Source organism: Phoxinus phoxinus (assembly GCF_949152265.1).
Source record: "Phoxinus phoxinus genome assembly, chromosome: 22".
Classification (NCBI taxonomy): domain Eukaryota; kingdom Metazoa; phylum Chordata; class Actinopteri; order Cypriniformes; family Leuciscidae; genus Phoxinus; species Phoxinus phoxinus.
In genome coordinates, this window is record NC_136897.1 from 21171807 (window position 1) to 21199251 (window position 27445).

Consider the following 27445-nt stretch of genomic DNA (forward strand, 5'->3'; position numbering starts at 1 on the left):
TAAACCACTCAATTCATATGGATTAGTTTTACAATCTCTTTATGCACTTTTTGAAGCAACAAAGTAGTAGTTGCGTCGACTTTCAATGGAGGGCCAGAAAGCGATCAGATTTAATTTAAAATATCTTCATTTGTGTTTCGAGGATGAACGAAAGTCTTACGGGTTTGGAACGACATGAGGTTGAGTAATTGATGAGAGAATTTTTATTTTTGGGTGAACTATCCCTTTAAGGAATCCAATGCAAAACCAAATGTGACTTTTTGAGAATTGTGTAACTAATCTGCTTCCTTCTTCTCAGGTTCTCCGAAGATATTGAGTCTGCTTAGAAAAAGAGATCATTTGTATATTAAGAGTTTCATTAGGGAAAAGTATGTCACCCCAAACTATCGCCAGATATGTTTGGATAACACTATGTCAGGTTGGTACCAAATAATATGTGAATATATGATGTTTGAAATTCCTCTCTTACCATGACACTGTTTTTTTTTTTCTTTGTCTGCTATATCTTTTATTTTAGCAGTCATTATAATTTGGGCCCGATTACCAAAATTACACTTATTGTATTTGTTAAATCATGCAGATTTGGATTTTGTGTAAATTGCAATGTAGTTACTGCTACAGTATACATGGCCAGGTAATTGTGTCTTGCAGCAATATTCTTCATTGTCACTTGCTTCATAAGTATATTTTTAAATATATTTTGCAATGCTTTGGCTTTTTCAGCACCAATCACCATCTACTCTTACATGACCACAATGGGCGTTCCAGGTACTCCTGTTGTGCTGAACTTCACTAACACAAACAACTTCTTCAGCTGCACCACAAAGCCAGGTGTAGACACAAAGATTCTAACAGTGACAGTAGGTCTTAATTCATTGCTGATGCAGTTGTCTTGTTGAAGATGCTATAAGGACACATTACACATAATTTTAATGTTTAATACTAAACATAAACATAGTCAGTAAGATTTTAAACTGCGATTAAACCAAGGTTTTCTATTGTTTTTCAGCAACATGTAAAACAGGACCTGCAAACGATCTGTGCCGATGACCCAGAGAAATGGTCCCTTGTATTCTACATGTCTTGTGGGCCAGACAATCTCCGGCGGTTTGAGTCAGCTCTGCACAAAGGATGGTTTATCTACTCAAAAAATGTAGACGAAGTGGACATGGATAGAGTTGAACAGTTTAACTGTAAACCCAACACCTTTTTTATCATAATTCAGAGTGAGAACGGCTCATGTTAGAATTCTTGATAGAAACCTATGGTTGTCAAATGACTAGAAGAGATTGTATAGTATGGCACTTGTATATGACATTTAATAACTGGAACATTGTTCTCAAATATAATGGTGATTACAACCTAATCCAAACATAAGGAGTTGACCTTACTATTTGATTCAAGCTCACGTGACCAGACCAACCCTATAATGAAGCTTTGTGCCCCATTAAAAATGATAATACATGTTTTGGCTTGGCGACTAAATAAATTGGTCAGATAAGTTTTTAGGAGGATTTGCAGGCCCAGCATTGGTCAAAGTTGTCAGTTATTATAAATTACTTTAAGTGTTAGGTTGCCTAAGAGAATGCAGCCTCTTCCAAAGAATGGTTTGGTTTACTGCCATTGCAGTAGTATATGTATACTATTTGCTGACATATTTTTTCAGTTCATTTTTTTTGTCAGTTCATTTATATTTCTACTTTTAAACTGATATTTTTTAAACTAACATATAATTCATATTTATTTTTATTGCTAACTGCTAATAGTTACTTTTTACACTGTGAAACAAAAGCTTCTGCCTTAAATTTATGTACCATCTACTTGGATGTTTAAGTAATTTCACCTCAAATTACATTAAGCTGACTTGAACCTTGTATAACATAGTATATTTTTTAAATTGCTTATCTTATTTTGAAGCAATGTAAAAAACATATGTTGACACAACTTATTGATCATATAATGTTTTACAGTCTATGCTGAAACATTGGTTATGTTTTTATACTAATCAAAAGAAGTCTTTGCAAAAATTATAATTTGTGTAATTCATATATTTATAACATCAACTATTGCTTTTGTCTGTGTAAGCTAAAAGCTAAACTGTGAAGTTGCCTTGCTGTAATGTATAATTTATTATTTTGTGTTTATGTATTATGTATCTTCTATCAAATCTCAATAAAATAAAGTTTTTAATCAAGTTCAGTGTTTCAGAATGATGATTGATCCAATAACAGTTCCAAGGGAAGTTATGGTCATAATTTATATTATGATGTTTCTATAGTCACTCACTTATTGACAGAAGAGATGCTTTTAATTGCACAATTTTTTATCAGTATTGAAATTTATCTAGAAACTTGCCAGATGTGTGACACATTTTATCTCATATATTTTAATATACAATCAAAAAATTTAAATGTGTTTGATAAAATGTTACTGCAGTTGCAAAATATTTTATATTATTTTATTTTTTATTTATTTTATTTTATTGCTAGAGAAATTAACGTAATTTCTGCGATTAGGACCTAATGTTGACTGTTTAATGCTTTAAAAAATGTAATCAATTATTTCAGCATCTGTTTTTTTCCAGTTCCTGAAAAGATGTTAATTAGAATATATTTAATTGATGTATATTTAAATAACGGTATGTTAGATATGGTCCAATTCTCACAATTAACTAACTTTTAACTATGACTTTTGCCTCAGTGAACTCATAATTACTGCTTTAGTAAGCTAGTTGTTAAGGTTAGGTATTAGGAATTGGGATTAGGGATGTAGAATATGGTCATGCAGAATAAGGCATTAATGTGTGCTTTATAAGTATTAAATAAACAGCCAATATTCTAGTAATATGCATGCTAATAAGCTAGATAATAGTGAGAATTTGACCCTAAGTGTAACCTGAATTTTAAGGTGTGAATAATCACTATTAAAACCTGTGTGATTAATAGTCACCTTATAAAAATCAATTCACAGCCCTATTTTTACATTTAGTTTACTTTATTTACTTTTGACTAATTCTATGAAAGAAATAGCGTAATTTAGATTCAATTAAAATCACAGAGAACATCAAGTGTCAAGTGCCTAAACATATGATGATGTAATTATAGTTCAAACGTGTCACACATAGACTAGTGTAACAGGCAAGAATGGCATAATCCTTCAGTTGTAAGTCAACAAACAATGATTCATTCCTGATGTGCTTCCCCTTTAATGAGTATTTATTCATTCTGCTGAATATGCCCCAGTGGCAGGTAGATCCCCACCACACTCGCTCCAGTCTCATTATCACTCCAACACCCAAACTGACCTTTCACACCTCCATTAAGCACTCAGGGGGTTCCCGCATGGGTTCCCGTACAACGACGTAACTCGTAGTTGAAGAAATCAACTTTATGACTATTTCCCGAAACCGTATTGTCGCAAATTGGTCATTCAACCACAATGGTGAAACTGTTTGAGATCGAATACGGCATTTCAGAATGTTTGTAAACAACAGGGTTGCAGAACGCGAGCTGAGATCTACTGACTAACTGAAGAGATCCAGCTGGCTACTGTAAGTTAAAAACATTGTTGTTGATCGATGATGAAAACGTGTTGTGTTTGGGGTTACGCTGCCAGATATACAGCAAAAGGTGTAGGGTTTTATCGAGGTTATGCGAGTGGACATCGTGTCGTCAAAAGTTACCTTAGTGCTAAAAGTAGGAAATCTTAATGATCCCCTAAAATAAATTATATGATTCATCCAACGTTTACCTTTCTGCTGCCAACCCTGCTTGCCCTTCAACTCTGCTCCGTGTATTCTCAAAACGGTCCATCTACAAAATCATAGATGAGCATTTATCTTCAGCCGGGGAAATTTGAGACTAATATTAGTAAACTTGTCTCTTTTGAAGATCAGACTCATTGCCAGTCACTGCCTGAAGTAAAAGCCATTCATCCATTTTCTCATGCAACTTACCGAAATGTATATTCCTCATACATATCGACCAATCAGTGTTTTTCAACCGCGCAAAGAGGTCAATATAACCGCAGGAGAACAATTATGTTACATAACATTTACCTCAGGAAAGCCATTTAATGACCATGATATATAGCACGTTATTTTGGCTAGAAAAAGAGCTAAAGAGAGTATTTTGCTAATTATGTGTAGGCCTACTATATTATATATTTATTATATGTTTTACTTATATCATTAAATACAGTTGTTATTATGATAAAAACAATTATTTTTTTTAAAATTATTATTACACTTTTACTTCCGACGGTGGGTCTCCTTTCCAAGCAATTTACTAGCGTTGCCACAGAAACGCTTCGGCTTTTGTCACCGGGAAGAACGTCTATTACTGTTGTGACGTCATGGTGAATTGTCGTATTAACCTTAACGCTAGATGATTTTATAGAGGGTTTTCACCAACCCTCTATAAAACCCTCTACCGTTCTGGGCGGTAACGCGGATGCGCGGCCATTATGGAGGTACTCGGATGTAAACAACAGCATGGATTTCACTGTGTATGTACGACTGAACACATTGTTGCACTAATAAACCACAGAAAAAAACACGTGGAAGCTGCAAAGTCATATAGAGAAGGACTTAGTTAGCAGGAAAGGGCGCAAAATTTTGACAAACTAAAGTTAATATGTGGTAAAGATCCGAACGAGCTAACGTTGGCTTATCTAGCCCTTACTGCAATTCTTCCTTCTATTTCTTATCCCGACTTGCTACGTTCAGATTGTCAGTCCAAAAAAGCACATGAAATCCATTTCAAGCTACATCCATATGTGGTTTGAAATTCTATTAAAATCAGGACTTAGCTTCAGTCTGAACGCTCTGATCGGATTTTGCGTGGTATGTGACTCTCACGCCACGTAAAATGTAAACGTCAGACGTTTGTTATAGGAAACATGCTGAAAGTCGCTGCCGAAACAATGCTGTGTTGTTGCAAAGTGCCGGACGAGCAGAAAATTATTATTTTTGAAACCGGCGCAGACAAGAGCGCGGAAAAAAGCTGTACATACCAGCCTCCTACAGTTGTGCCGCAGGCTCAAGACGCAGTAGTCCAGCACGGCGGCTACACATTTCCATGTTGTAAAATCTAAATAAGACAACATCTCTATTGCAAATGCAAACCCCTCCATCAATGCAACATCATTGCCAAAGAGCTGCATGGACACACAAATCGGATCTGAGCAGTTGCGATACACAGTGTGGACATCATTTTAGATCAGATTCCAATCGGATACAAAAATAATCGGATTTGGACTGACAGTGTGAATTTACATTTAACTAAACAAATAATCAAATAAAATACAGATTAAATAAAAACAGTTGAATTCTCGTTTTAAAGGTATTTTACATTTGCAATGAATTGGTTAGGCAGCTTTACAGTAGGCTTTTACGGATTTGGGTGTCTCAATTCGGCTAGGATATATGTGTTTATGAGCTAATTGTGGCAAATATGACCTAGCTTACTTATGTATGTTAATAATTATCAATATTTTAGTAAAGGAAATGTCATATGAAAAAAAATCACTTCTTTTCAGTCACTAGTTTTGGTGTGGTAACGGAAAAAGCAAAAAGTGTAGGCTACCAACTGTACCCAGTCTACCATAAATAACTAGAGCACGTTCGCACATGCACACTCTTCAACGACGCTTTAAATCTTTTAAAAAGACGTAAACGGCATTTGTATGTATTCTAAATAAAATTGATTGTACTGAATGCCAGCTTGCTTATTTGGCTCAAGATAAGGATTCATTGAGTCCACAAGTCATGAAAACAAAAAAACTCTGCTTCTAACCACAGCTCGAGACTGTCGTTGAACTTTGAGGTTCGTTGGAACGATGGTTTCGGGAAATGCACCCCAGCTTGCCATAGCGTTTTTTTACTACCTGCCATAGTAAGTATTTTTGTCTTTTAAGTTAATTTTAACAAGTAGGCTATGTTATATTATTACCTCATGCTTTGGATAGGTTTAAACAGTGAACGTTTTGAAATCATTGCTGAATTTGTTATTGAATTTGCTGAAGAGCTAATAGCAAAGAGCACGCTCCAAACCTCACGCATTAACATTACAACTTCCTTTTCCTACCACATCAGGGTTACTGGCTTAGAAAAGGCAGTGTTTTCAGAGTCAGGGCTCACATCCTTTTTTATCAGCACATTAATGAACATGGCAGCAGAGGTAGGCTGTGCAATTTCGTTCCAACAGGTTAATTTGTTTTTTATAATATAGCAAAATAAAAGGTACAACTTTACAATAAGGTATAACATTAGTTAATTTGTTAACTAACATGAACTAACAATGAGAAAACATTTTTTTACAGCATTTAATATCCTTTGTTAATAAAAATGTACATATTCATATTAGATCACAGTGCACTAACAGATGCAACTTTTGATCTTAAAATTAGCAAATGCTGCGATTTACACTAAGATTAATTGATTTTAACTAAGATTAATAAATGCTGTAGAATTATTGTTCATTGGTAATTCATGTTAACTAATGTTAATAGGCTAAATGAAGTTGTCAGGATTGTTGGTTTCTGATTCCTGGTTTATTTTCGTAGTCTGGTTTTCTAGTCCTGTTTTAGGCTACGTTTACACGTGGCTGGTTATTTTCATAAACTGACATTTCACCCTCTCCGTTTTCAGAAAAGTGTTCGTTTACACAAACCCGTGTATATGCCGTCAAGAGCATGCCAAACCTATAGGTGGCAGTGTAACGAGAAGCTCAAGCCCACGTTAGCCAATCAGAATCCTGAAAATATAGGTCGCACTTTTGACGCAGTGCAAGTTCTGTCGCATACTGTGATGTCGACTGCCTAAAACTCTGTTTTTCTCAGTTTACATGCAAACGTGCAAACAAATAATCTCCACTCTGGCTGGAGTTTTTAGAAAGAATCGTTTTCAGAGGAGAATTCTCCGTTTGCGTGTAAAAGAGGGGCACAACCGAAGGGAAATGTCTCCGGTTTTACAAATAATGTACGTGTAAATGAGGCCTCACTTGCTGTCTTGTTTTCCTTCCTGTCTTTGAGGTTTCCCGCCCTTGTGATTGTCTAATGTGTTTCACCTGTTCCCCAGCCCCAGTGTCACCTGTTCCTTGTTTTCTCATTACCCTGTGTATTTAGTGTCTGTGTTTCCCTTTTCTGTTGTCAGGTCATTATAGTATTTGTCGGAGTGTTGTGTATTAGTCTGCCTGTTTTTGTCTCCGTGTTGCTTATTCCCGTGGTTCCTGTTTTTTGTGAACCTTAATTGCCTGCTGTTTTTTGAACACCTTTTGTTGTATGGATTTTTGTTTAAACATTCAAGCTCATTACATCGCCTGCCATCTCTGCATTTGGGTCCGCATTCTCTGAATTCGTGACAGATTGTGGACGCTTTGACTGTCGGGAAGAAGTCTGCTGTGGAGTCCGACCGCATCAGTGCAGTTGCTCTCCACCGACTGCGCTGATCAAAAGCATGATGGGAAACGATACAGCTTAATGCTCATTGGTTTAAACAACCGTGACGTATGGTAAAGCAAAAGAGTAAAGCAAAAGCATAAGGAGCCGTATAGAGAGCCTAAAACCCTCCCCTTCCGGTGGACCACCATGGGACCTTATTTCGGAAAAATATTGTATGGTAGTCAATGGCGAGAGACAACTAATATTTTGATCTCGTTTGAATTGTGCCCTGAATTACACATATGATGTTTGTCAATTTAAAAGATACATTTTAAAGTCTTGAAAGTCATAATTTGATGTAGAACGGTTGAGGTATAAGACTGTGAAAATACGTAATTACCAAGACTACAAACCCAAAAGGCGCACATGTGACATCATACCTTTTCTCTCAATGAATGAAGCTAACTTTACTGAAGTTAACGTCTGTAATTTTTTCCTATAGTCTTACGTTAAAATCGTAACGTTACACCATCATGCCTGAGTGTTTTGTACCAGACTGCACATACGAGCAACGGTGACGTACATAGTGCGAGACGAGGGAGTTCATTGAGCGATTTTCACATTAAACTAAATGTTACTCTTCTGTTTTATGACAAACTGCAACTTTCTTGACTTTCATAATTATATTTTAAATTGACAACATCATGTGTGTAATTCAGGGCACAGTTCAGACGGAATTAAAGGATAAGTTGTCTCTCGACATTGACTACCACACATATTTTTTTCCGAAATAAGGTCCCATGAGCCGGAAGCGGAGGGGCGGGACTTAGGTTCTCTAATCGCTCTCGCGGTACTTTGATGTCATGAACCGTCGCTGCACTGATCGGTTTAAGTCGAACAAGCCAAGTGACTCCTGACATTAGTCACTCCTACTTTATTTACCGTCTGTCTTCTCCTTATTCACAAAGGGAGATTAAACTCTATAAGTAGCAGAAAAATCGAGGCCTTTTCTGATCTTCTATTTAAAGGATAATTTTCTACTCGATCACATCCATGTTTATGACACAAGAGAGAAATGAAAGTGAAATGTTTACTTTGGCCTTTCAGCCTAGTCCGAATAATCAAGTGATCGTGTGGGTAGCATTTGAAACAAATATTTTTGAGGCCAGCCCATTGTGATTCATTTCTAAATCCTGTGTGTTTTCAACTGCACTAAAGCAAATAATTTCCTCCCGTAGATTGTAAACCATCCGAGCCCTGGAAAAACAGAAGAGCGTGAATCTGAGGACACGTGTGGTGCCATTAAAAAGAAGATGAAACTGAGATTCAGCCTGAGGATGTTAAGTGAGGAAGATTCGGAGAAGGGTTGGCACCAGGAGTCGATAGATGAGGACATTGAGGACGACTGTTTCGATGATGACGATGAGCTGCTTGTTTCCCTGGCAAACATGAGCTTCAATCTGGTTGATGACCAAGACCCCGACACTGACGAACCTATCTGTAGCTCTGATCACCAATTTAATGAAGTTGTGGTCACCCCTGAGCAAGCTGATTTTGGCTTTAGTAAGAAACATTCAATAATCTTTTATTCCTCACCTTTTATTCATTTGAATTAACTAACGTTGAAGTGACATTTCCATTATTACTGTTCATAAGAAAATACAACCCCATTATTAAAAATGTTCTAATTCTGCTGGCTTTTTCACAGTTTCTGCACAAATTGGAAAACTAAATAGAGAACAAAACAATTTGTTCCTGAAGTCAAAATCAGTCAAAAAGTATATTGCATCCGGTCAGTATAATCAGATATGTTTGGTGGACACTATGTCAGGTTTGTATCAAATAATGAAAATGTATGTTTAAAATATATATATATATATGCGTACCCCACTTTTCCTTGTGGCAGTTCTATTTTTGTTTTAAAAACCTTTTCTTTTCCACGTATTTTGAATTTATTCAGCAAAAATCACCATCTTCCGATTCATGGCCACCAAAGACACAGGATCGCATGTTTCTGTCGTGCTGAACTTCACTGGCACAGATAACTACTTCTGCTGCACCAGCGAAGGAGAAGAAAAGATTTTGAAAATAACAGTAAGTTTTCAATGTTCTCGGTTTCTTGACTTTGCATTTGAGCTTTGTTAGGGCTGCATATTGTGACATTTGTGTCTGAATATTTTCTGAACAGCATGACATTGGGATATAAAATTCAGAAAATAAGATACCGGTATATTCACAAAGTCTCCCTCCTCATTCAAAATTACTCGCCAATCAAATTTTGTCCCATAAGCTGCAGTTAAACAATATTCTGTTTGTTTTTTTCAGAGGTATGACAAAAAAAAGCTACACATCTCTGGAGATGATCAAGAAAAAACAGCCCTTGTTTTCTACATGTCTATAACCCCGTTGGGTCACCGGCATTTTGAGTCAGCGCTCCACAGAGGATGGTTCATTCACACTGTGGACAGTGGCGCTGTGAAAATGCAAAGAGGCACACTTACATCCAGCAACTGCTTTGACCTAATTGAGAGTGATACCACAAAAACCTTTCGATTTTAAAATAAAGATTTTATTCAGAATGTGCTTCTTTTTGGACTTTTATGCTGAACTGCTTTTCATTATATTGTAGTACCACATCACTGGGTATGTTTTTATAGTATGTAAAAAAAACAACAGCATAAGTACTTTATCCATATATTTATAATATTAATCTCTATTTACATCTGTCTGTATAAGCTATTCGCAATTTAAACCATCCTGTTGGTTACAGTAAATTCATCATTTGTCATTATGTGTTAATGTACCTTTTTTACACTTTTATATCAGACATTTAAATAAACATTTGTGTTGGAGTTCATTGTATTAGAAAATAAAAAAAAGTCTCCCACAGCATGCTTTTTTTCATCACTCTCAATTCTGATGTTAAAGTAGAGATGTTTTCGGAAAACCCCTTTCTTTACAATCCTGTTTGTTCAATGTCTTGCTCAAAGGCTTTGTTTATTTCTCCTTCATCTGAATTCTCTGAATATGGGTTCGCAGTCTCCTCGGCCTTCTTAGCTTTCCTGAAGAATTTGGAAATATAATAATTCAGTCACTCCGCTAACAAAAATGTGTTATAAGAATGCAAATTTTTTTGTTTTTTGCGAATATTAATTGACCAAAGGTGTAACTGACATTTTTCAGAAAAAAAGTTCCATGAACAATGTATAAATAACATTTTTGTGCTAAAAATTTGAGAACATTATTAAAGACGAACATTCTGTCAGCGTTACTGGAAGAATGTTTGTTCATAACTTTGAGAGGACCTTGCCAGAACATTAGCTAAAGTTCTGAGATGTTAGCTAACGTCTGAAACAAGTTCAGTTTTTTGCAACAATAAGAAATTCAAAAACAAACTAGCTGTGGTCAAAGTGTGGATTTCAATAATAATTTTGAAGCCCATGTTTTACTATTGCTATAGAAAATAATTATTATAATGTGTATAATCCATAACACGGATGCTAAAAATAAAGTGTCACTTATTGTATTGTACCAGAAAAGGTTGTGTATATATATATATATTAATATTGTCTACAATGCATGTAGCTGTTATAATGATGCAATTCCAACAAACATACCAATCTGTTATACAGACAAGAATTGCATAATTCACTGTCACTAAAATGTTTTTAAGTCACATTCGATGACTGACTCATTCTTGAAGGGGCTTCCCCTCTAGTACTTACTTCTTCCTGTTTAATATCCCTGTGGTAATGAGATAAATCCCTCCACACACAGTTACTCCCATGACCACTCCAAACACCACCAGCCAAACTGTGATTTTTTCCTCTTTGGGCGGAGCTAATGTTGCCTGCAGCCCAACAAATTCCAGTGTTTCATCATTGAGTAGAAATGCACCATTGATGCGTTCTCTTGACAGCCTGTGAAGAGTTAACAAGGGAAATTCTTTAGTCACTGGAACAATTGCTTTAGTTCCCCAAAGTGATGTCATGTTATGGCACCCATATTCATTCAATTATTTCCAAAATATTAAAATGTATTCAGTCATGGAGTTGAGATTAAGAATAAAACATGGAATAATCACAATAATATTCAGTTTTTTATATCAATAAAATAGTTTATAGTTAATATATTAAAATATATTCATAATATATAAATAAAATAGTATATATATATACATTATATATATATATATATATATATATATATATATGTGAATAGATATATTTACAAATAATATTCTATGATATAAATAATAATAATGTCAATATACCATATTTAATGTTTTATTTCTATATTTTTATATAGTATGGTTTGAAGAAATACCAGATAGCCGCTTCTACTTCTGCCTTAGGAATAACTGTGTCTGGGTTGGTTGGATCCATCACAACAAAATAAAAGGAGATTCTGGCGGTCTCGTTGTACGTGTGGATGTTCTCTGGCCTGCGTGCAACAAATATGTTAATTTATGATGAAAATGGTCTCATTACTCTGACATGTGCAGTTAGTGAAGGATAAGAATACTTACATGAAATTCATAACCATTTCCTTTTTTTCCAAGTAGTACTGGCGCATGGCAAAGCCCATAGTGGACTTAAAGAGATACATTTCATTTGTATTCCAGGAGTACTGGAGATAAGAATGAACAATAATTAGCAAATTGACATTCTATTTGTATCTGTAAATCATTGTGAGTGTTAAAATTGAAAGAGACTTACTGCATCATCTCCCATGGCAGATTTTAAGCTTATTCTGACTTTGAAGGCGTTTTCTGAATCTGCATTATTTAAATAGGAAGCTGTGAGTGAGTGAGACAGTACTCCTAATAAAAAAAATTGTAATTTTTCAACAGACAGTATGTTTGCATGTCAATACTGGAACTTTATTTGGACTGTATTGATGGATGAAGAAGGTAATTTCATTTAACCATAGACGTATTATTAAAATAATAGACAAAAATGTAACCATCTTTAAGTACACCCCGTCATTTAGTAGTTACTTTTGCTTTTTGTTTCTTACATCTATCCGTTTCTCACATTAACTGGGAGGAATTTTACTTTCTGTAAAAGAAAAATAAGGTTTATGTTAGAATGAAATACTAACTTGGGTTAATATTGACGTTCCAGCCGGGCACTCTGTTGTTCTTCTGGTTCTCCTGCTTTAGCCACTCCATGAGCGTGCTGAAGTAATGTAGCAGTGGCTGGGAGTCTATCCTCCTGGTTCCAGCAATATCTTCCAGAGCGCGAGTCCAAGACATGGATCGGCCTAACTCAAGCATATGCCTGCAGACCAAAGTATTACAGTTAGTGTATATCGAAGAATACAGGTCTATTGCAGTGTAAAGTTAGAAGTAGAAAGTATATCAATAACCAATATCAAAGACACAAAGCATTCTGCATACCTGAGTTTGTTACCAGCTTTGGTTGAGTTGGTAATGTCACATTTGTGAAGGGGACCGGTGTGGCCAGCTGCCTCACATAATGCCTCTTGAAACTGGAACTGATATATGGTTCTAGTGAAGTACCTATTGGAGAAACAAGACATAGCTGTTCATATGATATATACATTTCTCAGCTAATGCTGTAAATAACACAATCAGGTTGTATTTTTTGTAAGAACCAGCTCGATTTATGGTACCGGCTCAAAAGAGTCCATTATTTTTGCAATTGAGCAACCCTGGCGCCATATGTTCTGATTCACTACAAAGAACTATCTCAAAAGAGTCTTGTTTCAGGAATCGACTACACTGGTCGTACAACATGTTATGATTGACTAGAAAGAACCAGCTAAAAAAAAAAAACATTTGTGTCTGGAATATATGCAATGTATGTTTCTATTCACTAATTTGTTCATGAATTGGACTACAGGGTTCGCGGTGTATGTTTGTTCTGTGCGGTCTCCTAAGGTCTCAATATAAAGACGTTTCTTGATATTATTTCACAGTTAACTATTTTTATTACAGCTAATGTGAAATGAACTGTTTTGATTTTAGATTTGATATAAAGACTGTTCAAATAACGCAACTTACATAGTGGCAAAGACAATCAGCACTGGTCTCAGTCAAATGCAAACCTTTATTAATTCAAATCGCATTACCTGATAAAAGAATAATCCCCAGACACATGGAAAAGTGCAGGTGGGTCACAATACGACTCATCTCTGGGCACAGCCTCAGCCACTCCGACTAGTTCTCTCCTGCGGTTACAAATGTGATGAGCCACACTGAATAAAACTTCACAATGTTTGGATTCTGATGTATGTTTCTTCTGTCACTCACTTCATTTGCCACCAGCGGAGCATCCACTCATCTTTGGGAATTATTTCTTTAAAGGCTTGCCATCTCCATTCCTCCAGCATGTAGGTGAAGGGCAGAGTGGCCACGATGGTGAGGGCCTGCTTCAACAGGAAGTTAATCTCGGTCTCTGTGCATACAAAAAAAGTGTTTTGGTACAGAATGATCTGCTAAAATCAGTTTCCGTTCATTTAGATGAAGTCAGACTCCTGACTCGGCATGCAATGGCCCTTTACCATAGTCCTCTTTGAAATCAGAAGGCAGAAGGCCCAATGACTGCAGGTGAGAAGGAGTGGCAGCAGAAAGAGACATGATCTCTCCCACAGCCTCATGGAAGCCTTCGTTTGCACCATCTCTCAGCAGGTATGAGAGGTTACGGTAGGCCATTTGGTATTGGTTATGTCCCATCTCATGGTGAACAGTTAAGAAATCATCCATGTTCACTTTAGTGCACATTTTGATTCTGTAAAAAAAATTATTAGTTAAAATAATAAAATGTGAAAAATAATAATTGCTATACTTTTGAAATGTTCTATTGATGATAATGCTGAAAATTCTGGTCTGCCATCACATAAATAAATTACAATTAAAAATAACTTCTCTATTTGAATATATTTTAAAATGTAATTTATTTATTTTAAATTGTAATATTTTACAGTATTTTTTTATCAAATAAATGTAAACAGCAAAAGGAAATAATATTTTAACTGAATTGAATTCTTTAAATTAGTATCTTATCTACCAGTTAATCATTACCAAGCATAGCAGTATTATCAGCCCCACCTGAAGTCCTCTCGGTTTCCCATGTCCCATGCGGTAGGATGGCACACCACATCTCTTCCTTCAGGTTTAATAAACATTGATTCATTCCAGAAGTTGTCAAACATTGCAGACATGTTTACGGACATAAAGAATTTTTCTGCCTCTTTAAACAGGCGCATTTCATCCCAGCCCTGAAATGGACAGTGGTGTCAAATAATTAGGAAAATATAAAAAAGAGCTTGACCACATTTTGACAATGTACAACTCCATAATCTTCAGGGATGCTTTTATTGCTCCAGCTAAAGAACAAAATGAATAATAGAATAGATTACATTTAATCTTTGATCAAATAAACCTTGTACTGTTAAACACATATAAAGATAAAAGATAAAACCTTGGAGATAAAGAGACGCTCAGATCAGAGCAAAAGGGTAGGGTATAGAAATAAACAAGAGTCACATGTCTTACCTGGGCCACCATTGCAGAGCTCACGTCAATATCAGGCTTTTCTGGATACGGGATCATTAGAGGATACAGATTGGTCCAAAACCGCCCCCACATATCACCTGAATGCGAAATATCAGAAAATGTCACCTTTATCTCCACATTTCATCAGACAGCGCTATATCCTAATAGCATATATGTATTATATTAGCTGTCATTAATACCACTGTTTTGGCACTGTGAATCACTTAATAATATTCCATATATTACCAAGCAGATGTGCTGGAAGGCAAGCGTCAGAAGCGATGTGACCAGGATAGACGCCTTGCAGTTTTGCTCTCACATAAGCATGAAGTTCTTTATACAATGGTAAGATCTGAAACATCATATTAAGTGTGAGTTTCTGAATCAAAGCCAAAGAAAGACTTGTTTTGGCTTTTTTGACCAACCTCCTTGTAAACGCGCCTGGCATCTTCCATAACTTGGTCTCGGGAGTAACTGTATTCGGGTCCATCAATGGTTTCGTAATCCCCCCTCCAATAATCTCCATGGTCTTCGTAATCTTTCAGAAAAAAAATTAAGTGAACAACTTTTATTGTTGGCCACCACCACATTAGCTGTCCATATAGTTAAATCAGTAAAAGCGAAGGTGTAACATCATAATTTCTGCTAATTAAAAACCTGTCATAAAAGAGCAGAGTTCATACTGTTAAGTTTGGCAGCTTCGTTTTTCAGATCGACGTATTTCTCATACAGGGGTCTCATCTTCACCCCCGTCGCCACTCTCCAGCCCTCCCACACATTCAGACGCTCGTCGTAGTCTCTGCTGTTTGCCATGATGCTCTCTAGGCCTAGTGAATGAAAAATCCATTGAAGTCAGGTGAATTGTTAGTTTATGTTAAAAAGACATTCATTCACTAGTGTTCAAAAGTTTGGGGTTGGATATTAAATGGTTTTGAAAGAAGTCTCTTATGGTTGCCAAATGAAAAGTAGTGTACAACATCCTTATGTTTTCTTACAAATGTTATAAAGAAATTGCTCCAGCCAACTTTGCAAACTCAGACTATTATTAGGGTACAAATCATTGAATTCTGAGGATTTAACTTTGATCAATTAAACAGAGCTCTTATTGAGAACAGAAAACATAATAAAATTATCCAAAATATTTAATAACTGAATATACAACATCTGTTTCTCAAATTCTGTGAATCTTTCTGCAGTGTTTGGGCCTGGTGATTCATTATTGAATCTTTATTAAATCTTAAAGGATTATGACACAACAAACCAATCTGGCCTTTTTACCTTTCCTTCACCTTATGTTTCAAATATTATATCCACTTTTTCTAATAAACATCAATGTTCTCACAACAGATTCAATAATGGATCTGAGAATAGAAACTGACAGTTCCCTTTTTCAGGTTTGTACACGTGTATGAATGAAGCAGATCATAGAAGCCTTTTACACAGACTCTTTTATTATCATGAGTATGAAAACAAGGTATCTGTTAATGATCCTGAGATTTCACTTTATCATTAGGATGGTGATATGTATGCTGACATTACCTGGCTCCAAAGTCTGACAGTCAGAGGGGTCGTCCATTTTGCACACAGTGGCTGTGTTGTAAATAGTGCTCATCTGTGCCATGATATTCCTCAACTGTGATACACAAGACAGTTTTAATACGCTTGCAGAAGTGAAACATGAAAGTGTGGTGGAAAACATTGGTGAGGTGACATTATTGTAAATCAGCAATGTCATGCTTACTTCGTTAGCCTTGTCAGGTGATAGCGCCCCTGATCCTTTATCTTGGAGCTTTTGGAGCTGCATTTTAATCTCTGGATCGGAGATCTGATCGATAGGGAAGGCACTGGACTCCTCTGACATCTTGTTGAAGTATTCGCTCCAGATTGTATATGCTTCAGCCTGAAGAGAAGTTTAAAGAGAACTCATTATAGAACACCCAATTTGTGATGTCAACAGCTGAATGGGTTAAAACTGTCTACAGAAGATAGAAAAAGATGCTCAACTTGTCATGAAACACCCATCTCCAGTTACTACTAACGTTGTTCAATTATTATTTCCACCAACAATTAGATCATTTGTGATTTCAACAAGTTAAAAACTGTCTGCAAAAGATAGAAAGAGATGCTCAACTTCACATGAATACCGATATTTACTGATGTTTTTCCATTTATATTTTCCCTAAAATTTTATATTTTGTCATTTCAATAGTTGAACTGGTTAAAAACTGTATTCAAAAGCTAAAACAAGATGCTTAACTTGTCATGAACATCAACATCCAGGTGATACTGATTGTTCCAATCATATTTCCCCAAAAATGAGATGCTAAACTTGTCACACTTACCTCTTTATCAGCATTTTCCTGGGATATATCTGTGTTGTAGGCCCAGGATGTAAGGGAATACTGGTACACGAGATTAGATGCGTTCTCATCAAATTCCTTTAAGAATTCCTTGGCCATTTCCTCCACGTTCTGAGAGCAGGCCACGGAGGCCATGGCCAAAAGCAGGAGCCACCGAGCACACATCATGACACCGCGTATCCCACCGACACTGACTCAGTTGTTTTCCCCATGCATGGTTTTATCGAAGGCAACTTAATTGCCTTGCCCTTTGACCAGTGCCATAACCTAATAGAGCAACATTCTGTTTGAATGCAGGTGGGTTGGTTCCAGTAAATGAGTCTCACTGGACATTACATAACATATTTTCTGCTTTAATTACCGGTACCATATTTATAGTTTAGAAAAGTTTGTTATGAATAAAACGGCAAGTTCTATAGAACTTAAACTAGAACCACCGTTATGATGCTAGAGAGTTCTGGATGATTGCCAGGGTGCACATGAAATTGATCCAGATTTTATTTTTAAAGGTTTAATTGGAAATGATATTTCATGATTAAGTTGCTATTTAAATTTGTCTAGTGATAAAGTATGTTAACAAGCTGCTTAAAGTTAGTTCATGAAATTAAATTACTTTTAAAAATAGATTAAAACCAAATTAATTACAACTAAATCCATAAAATCCCATGATGGGAACCCCCTAACAGGTTCTATGAAGCACCTGAAAACCCTTTTAAGGTTCTATGTAGAACATAGAACTTCTAACACCATTGCTGAATTCGGAAATGCAAACTACTCTTACTATTCCTGTCATAGAAAGATATGGTAAACACAGTAGGTATGTTCCGAACGTGTCTACACCAGACACGACAGTTGTTGTGGCGCGGCAACAGCTTGAGTGACTGCATCCGAAATCACACTCTCTTGAGTAACGTTACTTTTTTTAATTACTTCACGACCGCTAAAGAGTACGTTCTAGTATGAATGTAATCTGGACATACAACATTCGCCATGTTGTTATTATCACATGACCTACCATCGTCAGGTGCTTGCATCGCTAAACTGCCATTCACAAATCCTCTCCCATGGCCTCGTGGGATAATAAAGTGTCTATTCATATAGCAGCTACACGCTTCAGAATCTCGTCGGAAGAAGCAGGTCATCCGGCTACTTTTTGTCTACTCTTTTATTAGAAAGTTATGGTGAATTCGGACATACTGCCCTTCATACTGATTTTCACCTACTATATGATAGGTAAGTACTAACGTTATGTGATTTCGGATGCAGCCATACTGGAGTAGGCCAATACAGGGGCTTATTTTTAATAAAATTACTTCACGACAATGTACGTTACGTTCTATAGTAGCCTATGAGTAGTATGAATGTAGGTATAGGAGGTTATAAACTCGTTGTCATTATTATGTGACTTACCAGCGTCAGTTTCGTCGCTTCACTGCCATTCACAAATCCTCTCCCGTGTAACGTTAATCATGGGATAGTAAAAGCGTCCGTATGCATCTCGCCGGAAGTGGTAGGTCATCCGGGTTCTTTTTGACACATACTTCTTTTGTCACATATTCTTTTTCGTCTATTTTTATAGTAGTATCGGAAGTATGCGATTTCGGATGCACTCACTGTCTACACTGCACGAGAAAAAACGGCCTTGTTTTGTTCTCTGTGTCAGGTCAGAAGCAGCGCCATGAGCGCTTACGTAGTTCACTGTCGGGAATTTGTCGCGTTGCGTGATTCGCGTACGTAGTCGCGTTATATCCACTGTAGACAGAATCACTGATTTTGATGTGTTCTATCTGCTTTTGTCGCGCCGCGCTTCTGGAGTAGACACGGTGGTTTTTTTATTTTTTATTATATTTAATTGAAATGTGGGCATATTGTAGGCTACATGTTAGTATTCAGTAACAGCTAAAGCAAAACACATCAACAATATGCCGATTTCTGTAAAGAGAATACCTCTTTACTTTGAGCAGCGAGTCCATTGTGCAAACATAATTAGGCCTATAAAAGCATAAATAAATAACCATAAAGGCTAGAGTAGTTCTTTATCAAGATAAGGCGATGACTCAGAGAGTTCATAATAAATTGAATTGGAACAGAAATATATTTCTACAGGATTGTGCTGATGAACATGAACAGATAAATGTTTTAAATTTCTTCTGGAATGATGCCATGAATTGTTACATTGCAATTGTTAGAACGTTTTAATTTAGAGCCTTTACGCAGGCTTTTAACCCCACATTCTCTTTTCAATTACTAAACACAATGCTCAGACAAACTTTCAGTTTTTAGTTTCAACTTTCTGAGTTTAAGCAGATTGCTAACAAATCTGTTTATTTTAGCTCATCCATCAATGAGAAGATGTGGTTCTATCTGTTGTGTGGCTATTTTATGGTTTCCATGTGAGGTTTTAAAGCAAAGGTTGGGTTAAAGTAAGATTATCTTTGTCAGATAAAATCCAGCACACCTACAAAACGTGATTAAATGTTAACTAACACAATCATGATTAATCACTACATTTTCTTTCTTTCCTTGTTTTGAGAAATTCTCAACTTTCTTCCCAATTTAATCCTTGTACTTTTTTGAAAAAAAAAAAAAATTATTAAATGTATTTAAAATGCAATTTGCAACCATGTTTTATCAAACCAGCCTGTAATTCAAGTTATCTTCAAGATCTGTTGACCAGATTGCATATTTATTTTCTATATTTTATTTCTTTATTTCATAATAATAAAATACACTTCCTCAAATACCATATATTGCCATCACAATTCTCGCAGTTGCAAAATATGACCACCAGATGGTGATATCTTTTTGAATCTTTAGCTGCTGCACTGCACTGATTTCGCCACGAGAGGCTGCTCTACACATATTTAGATATTTTATCTGGAGTGGCTCCCATGGCTGTGGATTATTCATTAGCCTATTAATCTTTTTAATTAAAAAAATAGTGTCTAAATTCTGAAAAAGTCAGAGTAACTCCTTGGTCATCACATTCACTTCTCAGATACACGCCACTACTACCGTTCAGTATTTGAACAACAGTGTTTTTCAGCCCTAAGCATCTCTAAGTCCTCGACAAAAGAGTGGATAAAGTTTATAACCGCTGCGCTGATGTAATACTGCAGCCTTTGCTGTTCCAAAACGAGGCACGGATACTCGCTGTCACCTTTGTGGAAATCACAATGGAGCATTCATGACGTAGTCAGGGATTGTGAATGAACTTTTTCATTTCAGCAGATTGAAAAGATATTGAACTGCCTATATTGTGCTAACGCAGGGAAAGTTAAAATTTTTGCTTAAAATAAATAAATAGGCTAGATTAAAAAAAAGGACGACTATCCAACTAAACGTTTCAGAAAAAAAAACATTCATGAACAATAATGTTTTTGTGCTAACGTTTTGACAATTGTTCATAACTTTGAGTGAACCCAGAACATTAGCTGGGAAATCACTACCATTCATAACCACCGCCCTCCCAAATGATTTTGAAGTTGTATTATAATAGAAAATAATTTTTAATGCATAGGCATAATAAATAACTTTATTTTAAGGTGTCCGTGTTACAGTGTAATTATTTAAGTAGCCTACTGAGTTATAACATCTACATGCAGCCTACATAGGGTTAGTGTTAGGAATAGGGGTTGGTTTAGTGTTAGTTTCATGTAATTATGCATAATTTATTATTACATGTATTACACGGACACTGTAAAATAAAGTGTTGCCCATAATAATTGTTTTGAACTGTACATTTGATTACCACAACTTTACCTTTAAAATGTAGGCTACCTGCAACAAAAATACATCGAGTTAAATGTGTTGAAACAAAATGCATTACAAGTCTCTAATAGCCTATTGTTTCAAGAACTACTTATCTAGAACACTGGTTGCTTGACAAGATGAATTAATCAAAGCTATATAAACGAGTGATAGAGCTGTGTAGACCATCATCTATGCTAGAATTTTTTTCTTTTAAAAACTAATACGGTTAAGGCCTGGCTTGTGAATATTAACGAAGCACCTGATTGGACGCCTACCAGGCGGCGTCACCGTGTCCTAATTAATATTAAAGTAGCACGCCTTCGCCATAGTAGAATGTGTAATTTCTCTCCGCTCCTGGCACAAGTAGACCAGTCCGTGTTTTTGCAAAGCCTCTCTCAATCCAACCTCAGCCTCAAAGCCCTGAAACAACCCAGTAGCCTACCAAAAAGCATCCTGGACCAGAGGAGGAGCAGAGATTTTCACTGAGAAGCCTCCATCCCTTGTGTGAGCTCCTCTAACGGGAGAGCTGAAGTGATGGCGGGTTGCGCGGAGGATTCGTGGATTTTTGCTTGACAGGCACCAGAATCTTCTGTTGGATTAGTTGATTTACTCATTTATGGGGGATTTGCATTTACCTACTGAAAAATGCCTTTTGCCAAACGGATCGTTGAGCCCCAGCTGCTGTGCAGACATCCCATCCCTAATGATGAAGGGTTACTGTTCGAGGATCTGTGCTCTATCACCAATGTGGCTCTATCCCGGACCCTGCGGCAGCTCTCCGACCTGTCCAAACACGCCTGCTCCTTATTTCAGGAGCTTGAGAACGAAATAATCTCCACAAACCAACGGGTTTGGGCTTTGCAGAACAAAATAGGCAAAATTCAGCAAACCGCCAGTGCGCTGGATCCAAAACTGGAGGCTGTGCGTAAGTAAACCATTACGCGTAAATTATATGGCTTGGTGGTTTTACACATGGAAGTGGGATGGATTTTAAATGATTGGAAAAGAATGAATGAGTATGTTGGTTATATGTATCAAGTCACATGTAGACACTGCCTCGAAGCTTTGCCGAGCAAATTATAATGTGTCACACGCCTGTATGCGTATAACCAACACCTGCACCGTGACCGGGTGCGCTTTTCGCTGCGAATCGAAAAACGTCTTGCCACACAGACACAGTATAACCCACCTCTTTATATTATTTTTGTATAGTTTATTTGTGTGATCGTTAAGATTTTTAAGACATAAGGAGACTGTTGGTCATTTTCAGCAGCTGTTTGGAGAGAGGGGCGTGTAGGTGCCATGGCTATTTCAATTCCACTGCTTAATAAAATAGGTAAACGCAACAGCTATCTCTGCAGGTATGACATGGTTTTTATTTAATTAAAATGTATTTTAGTCATTTTTCGATCATAATAAGAATTCTATAGTGTCTTCGTTTAAAACGCATAATTGCATAATCACATCTGCCTGCGCTAAAAAAATATAGGACCTATATATATTATGCTCATTTTTGCACATCCCTATTATTAAGCCGATATAAAATAAACTATTATGTCATATTAAACTGGCACTGCACCCATCCAGCTGCTACAACAGAATTATATGCAAGATAACGATAAATCTAAAGGTTATCGGTGATGTGACATGTAAACACGACGAGACGAGATATCTTTGTCGCCCACACTTAAAAAGTGGCTATGTTATGAGAAAATGATGCATTTACATCAAACTTCCAGGTTGTTGGATATTAAGGGTGTGGGGAGAGAATAAACACCCCAGTTGCTTGGATGCAGCATTAAATGCAAAGCAACATCCACCTCATATCCATGAAGAAATGTGGATAGTGAAAGAGGGATATCCATAAAATATGTGATTTAAAAACATCATTTCAAATGCATGGGCAGATGAAACCAGGCCCCTTCTTTGAAATAAAATGCTACAGCCTCAGGGCCCTTGTCAAGCCTCTGAGGAGATCATAGCCTCGTGTGGATCATAGCCTCAGCACTGGGTGCTGCTGTATAGCTTTAATTATAAGCGGATGTTAAGCTGCAGTGGGGCTAAATCCAGAGCATGAACACTGCACTAGAAAGATGGAGATTTCCCCCTCTGCTTTGAGGCAAATAGAAACTGGCACATGTACAGACTTTTGCAATTAGTTTGAATAGGATGAAATCGTTTCATTCCTGCCAATGCCTTGCGACGTGTTTCGAACCTGGTTACGTCCAGGAATAAACTGATTTGACCCAAAAAAGATTAAGCCATGTAGGTCAAGCTAGGACCTGCTGAAATAATCTGTTTCTCCCTGAGTGATTATTACCATCGGACCAAAACTACTTCACCCCTACAGCTCCTCTGCTCCTTACAGAATCGCTGTGGAATAGTGTCATTTTGGAGGACTCGTTGTTATTTGTCATGTTACAGAGTTCAGAGCATGTCATGCCCTTGTAGTTTGGCAGAATGAGGTAAAGCTGGCAGTGTGTCTGGGTTTATTGGCATACCTGGGTAGACTGACATCCTCCCCTGCAGGATAATACAATGTTTTCTTCTTGGCAGGAATTAAAGGACATTTTAGATATGAGCTTTGCTTTGATTGATGCACTTAACGTTAGATGGCGTTCCTGTTTTATGTGCCATCGGAGTTTATAAGAGCACCAAACTAAAAATATCCATATGGCGTTGGAAATTAATGTCAAACTAATCTGACTATTGATTAAAATGTTAGCCTTGTTCCCAGCTAAAAGGGAACATTCTCAAAACTTTGGCTAAGTTTCTGGCAAGTTAGGAAGGGTGAACCTTGAAGAGTTCTTCCAGTAAAGTTAATAGAATGATTTACCATTTAGTTGGATGTTTGTCTAACATTTTTTAAATGTTACTACTTGTTTCGGAACGAACATTCAGAAGTAACGTTCCAATGAATGGAATGTTCTCTTAACGTTAGCGTAACTAAGAAAAATGTTTTTAATACATTTTAAAAACTGGTTGTTTTGAATGTTCAGAGAACTATTAGAAATAATGTTTGCACAACTTAAATGGAATGTTAGCAAAAACTTTCTTAAACCTTTTTTTTTTTTTTTTTTGCTGTGTTTTGTCAACAAGCTGATCAAATAATACAAAGTTCTGTCATGAAACTCTAGATGGCTCATAAATCCTTAACCCAATCTGCTTACAATTACATCATTCTATAGGGTTTCCACTGTATTGGTAGCCATGCACTGTCCCAAATGGCACACTCATATGCACTTTTGGTCTTGTGGACTTACAATGGCTGCCACGTGCTCGTGTACGTTACATCCACAAGACCGTAGGGTGCCCAGTTGTCTTTTTAGTTGTCAGAAGGGTGCTCGCGAGCGCCCCCTTTGCGGTCGATATGCGCCCTCGATGCAGCAGACTTCTTCCCGACAGTCAAAGCGGCACTAAAGTGTGGACTCGTAAGACTGTGAGTGTTTAGGGTGCCATTTGGGACAGGGCCCAATTCAAAGGCTGCATCATTCGAAGGCCGCGAAGGCGTTGGTAAATGGTACGGTTTAGCCTATGGAGGATTGTTCTTGTCGTCTAGCAACTGTGACAGCTGCCGTTGATGAGTAACAGTAACATTTGTACTGGACTTTTTTATTTTAAACTGTCTGAAAACAAAATAGGGTTCACAAACTGTTTAAATATGTTCAACATGGGCAATTTCTTTATATAATAAAGAGTATAAATATATAATCACATCTTAGTAAGATATGTCAACATTTAAACTGTTTTTTTGTTTTTGTTTTACATTTGTATTATGGGTAAGATATTTGAGTAAGTTGAGTATTTTTAAATGTATACAAAATTATGTTTAAAAACTATTTCACTGTAACAACTTTTCTTTTGTTTAGCCTATTTATTTTTTTATTTTATTGAGGCATTTATGCATTTTTCTTTCATTTGTTAGGGTTCAGGCATGTCTCTAATCAACATTGTGATGATTATACATTCACTTTAACCTCCAAAAGGCTTGATTTTCTCAAACATCAAACACCTGAAGACGGTCAGAGCTATACTGTATAATTCTGACTGTGGATATCTGAGAAAAGCCCAAAATCCAGAGATTTCCAAAAGCCTGTTCCACATCAAAAAGGTTGGATTCATCCCTGGTGTTATCCTGTAGTCTGGTTAATGTAGATAAAAGAAACTAATTACCAACAATGAGAGAGCACAGTCTACGAATGTGTTTGCATGTCGCATGATTAAAGGAGGACAGTGTTATGCTAAAGCTGGTTGCTGTGTCTGACTTTGCAGTCAAAATAAAAAGATTAAAAGCGAGGGATTTTGCTGTCTTAAGTTTTGAGGAGCACAAACTTATGCTAGTCTGTCATTTTCGCATTCTTTAACCGACGGAAAATTCTTGAGAAGCTTGACTTTTTTTCTCTAATTTCAAGATTCAGATAGTTTTTTTATGTTTAGAGAATTAATTATGACATAAAGCATTAAGAAAAGATGGACAATTAAGAAATATTATCTTGCATTTGATTATAAAACATTGGTTGTGAACAACTGTGCTGGGGGCCTCCAACTATCTCATTGTGCGTGTGATAGCCCTTTATGGCTCGATTAGTGTAAACGATCCTAATCCCATAATAGCAACGTATTGTCTTGTTATTCCAGTGATGCTATGTGGTGCCAGGAACGACACCCTCCTGAATTTGAATGAACAGTTGGCCATATAACGTTAATTGTGACCTTTGTGTCTGTAGATCCACTCCAGATCTTTTTCATTTAAAACAAATCTTAAAGTAGGCTTACAGGATTTGTAAGAACCAACAGCTCCAAACTTTAATTTACAAAACTCTTTTGAATTTATATTTTGAATACAATCATTATATCCTTTAATTAAATACCCAGCTAACAAAATACATTTCGCTTATGTTCATATTTAGTTATGAACATTCAAAACGTCCAGTTTTATAAAGGTGTTTATTAATAAAAAATATTCTTGTTTATGTGAAAGTTAAGGGAACATTCCATTTGATCATTTTGCAAACATTATGGGAATGTTGCTTTTCAATGTTCTTTGAACGTTCTGAAACAAGAAAAAACAATGTTAGGCAAACGCCCAACTAAAACATTTCAGAAAAAAAAAAAAAACTTCCATGAACAAGATATAAATGTTTTTGTTCTAACGTTTTGAGAACATTATTGAAGATCGGATTACTTTGAATGGATGTTTAATTAACGTTACCGTTAACTTTGAGAGAATCTTGCTAGAATGTTAGAAAGCTCTAATAATATTCTCTAGTAATATTCAAAAATATCTTAATTTGTGTTCCAAAGATGAACGAAGGTCTTACGGGTTTGGAACGGCATGAGGGTGAGTAATTACTGACAGAATTTTCATTTTTGGGTGAACTAACCCTTTAATCAGAGATATTCATTCTTGAAACATTTGAGCAGTGCATAAAAATGATAAGTACATATGTCAATGCATCACATTGCATAACCGCACAGAACACAAACAGTACCTCACACGGCATTGTGTTTAGTCTTGGATCTAATCCATTCTGGGACGCTTTACTCTTTCAATCCTGGAAGTGAGAAGGCCTGTGATCTGGCCTCCCCAGCGAGGATGGGTAGAGATTACCTTGCCTGCCCCGGACCTGTTTAATTAGACGAGATCTCTCCCAGAGCATACAGCCGTTTGCAGGTTTTACTAATGAAGGGAAAACATCAGACTGAGAAAAGTCGACTCGTAGCGACTGGAGAAACAGTTTTGACTTGTTACGCTAAACACCCTCACCAATGTGTCTAAAACAGATATATATATATATATATTCCATACCAGCAGGATAGTAACAGAAGCCTGAGGGAGAGGGGCTCTAACCTTTTAACAGAGCCCAATGCAGCCTCCACTCTCTTTGCTCTAAGAGCCCCTGGAGCAAAATGCATTGTCCTGTATAGCTTTAGACATTCCCACATCACCCCCAAACACACACACACACACATGGTGCATATAGTACCCATGAACAGAAAATTATTTTGTTTGTTTGTACATACAAAAGTACATGCAAATGTAAACACGCATATAAAAGACACAGGCAAACACTTGCAACCCATAAAACACACTTAGCACACACTCCTTCCATTCTCTGTTTGTCTTATAATAGGTCGAGGGCTCTCTGTCTTGTTCCGTTTTGATAAGTATCATACATAAATGAGTCTCAGTGGCCTGGAATTAAAGTAGCTATGTACGGCACATCATCCTCTCAGCTCCGGGCCACTGTGTGCTCAGTTCTGATTGGTCAGATTCAGAGAGTGCTGCAGCCCATAGTTTAAATACTCGTTTGCCCACCATTTACACACACACACACACACACACACACACACACACACACACACACACACACACACACACACACACACACACACACACACACACACACACAGTCTTAGAGAACAAGTC

At 36.7% G+C, this 27445-nt stretch overlaps 3 protein-coding genes across 9 annotated transcripts in view; 2 read left to right on the forward strand and 1 right to left on the reverse strand.

The window, feature by feature from the left end:
• The window catches only part of il1fma (interleukin-1 family member A), a 4467-nt gene extending 2275 nt beyond the window's left edge, over positions 1-2192 (forward strand). The window contains exons 5-7 of the mRNA XM_079598118.1: positions 299-418; positions 724-860; positions 1010-2192. Of these exons, the coding sequence (XP_079454244.1) occupies positions 299-418; positions 724-860; positions 1010-1246 (494 nt within the window). The 3' untranslated portion in view covers positions 1247-2192. The remainder of the gene's footprint in view (positions 1-298; positions 419-723; positions 861-1009) is intronic.
• The window catches only part of LOC306990834 (uncharacterized protein), a 21190-nt gene extending 11106 nt beyond the window's left edge, over positions 1-10084 (forward strand). The window contains exons 1-5 of one of the 4 annotated variants that reach the window (XM_079598120.1): positions 4462-4506; positions 8619-8943; positions 9089-9211; positions 9341-9474; positions 9706-9965. In XM_079598120.1, the coding sequence (XP_079454246.1) occupies positions 4465-4506; positions 8619-8943; positions 9089-9211; positions 9341-9474; positions 9706-9939 (858 nt within the window). In that variant the 5' untranslated portion in view covers positions 4462-4464 and the 3' untranslated portion in view covers positions 9940-9965. Of the gene's footprint in view, positions 1-4461; positions 4507-6118; positions 6180-8618; positions 8944-9088; positions 9212-9340; positions 9475-9705 lie in introns of those variants that run through there. The other 3 variants (XM_079598122.1, XM_079598121.1, XM_079598123.1) reach the window with 3 other exon arrangements.
• Positions 10085-10220: 136 nt separating this feature from the next.
• Positions 10221-18924, reverse strand: ace2 (angiotensin I converting enzyme 2). 4 transcript variants are annotated; one of them, XM_079598114.1, is made up of 19 exons: positions 18673-18924; positions 17245-17529; positions 16644-16802; positions 16442-16535; positions 15586-15729; positions 15328-15440; positions 15149-15254; positions 14903-15000; positions 14456-14625; positions 13909-14135; positions 13658-13802; positions 13477-13575; positions 12782-12904; positions 12484-12662; positions 12099-12157; positions 11909-12009; positions 11707-11823; positions 11106-11300; positions 10221-10442 (listed from the first exon to the last, which is right to left on the reverse strand). In XM_079598114.1, the coding sequence occupies exons 2-19, from the start codon at positions 17428-17430 to the stop codon at positions 10337-10339; spliced, it is 2421 nt and encodes an 806-aa protein (XP_079454240.1). In that variant the 5' UTR covers positions 17431-17529; positions 18673-18924; the 3' UTR covers positions 10221-10336. The 4 variants fall into 4 exon arrangements, with proteins under 4 accessions (XP_079454240.1, XP_079454239.1, XP_079454238.1 ...); XM_079598113.1 differs by having other exon boundaries at positions 12099-12202; positions 18673-18786; XM_079598112.1 differs by having other exon boundaries at positions 12099-12178; positions 18673-18771.
• Positions 18925-27445: the final 8521 nt, after the last annotated feature.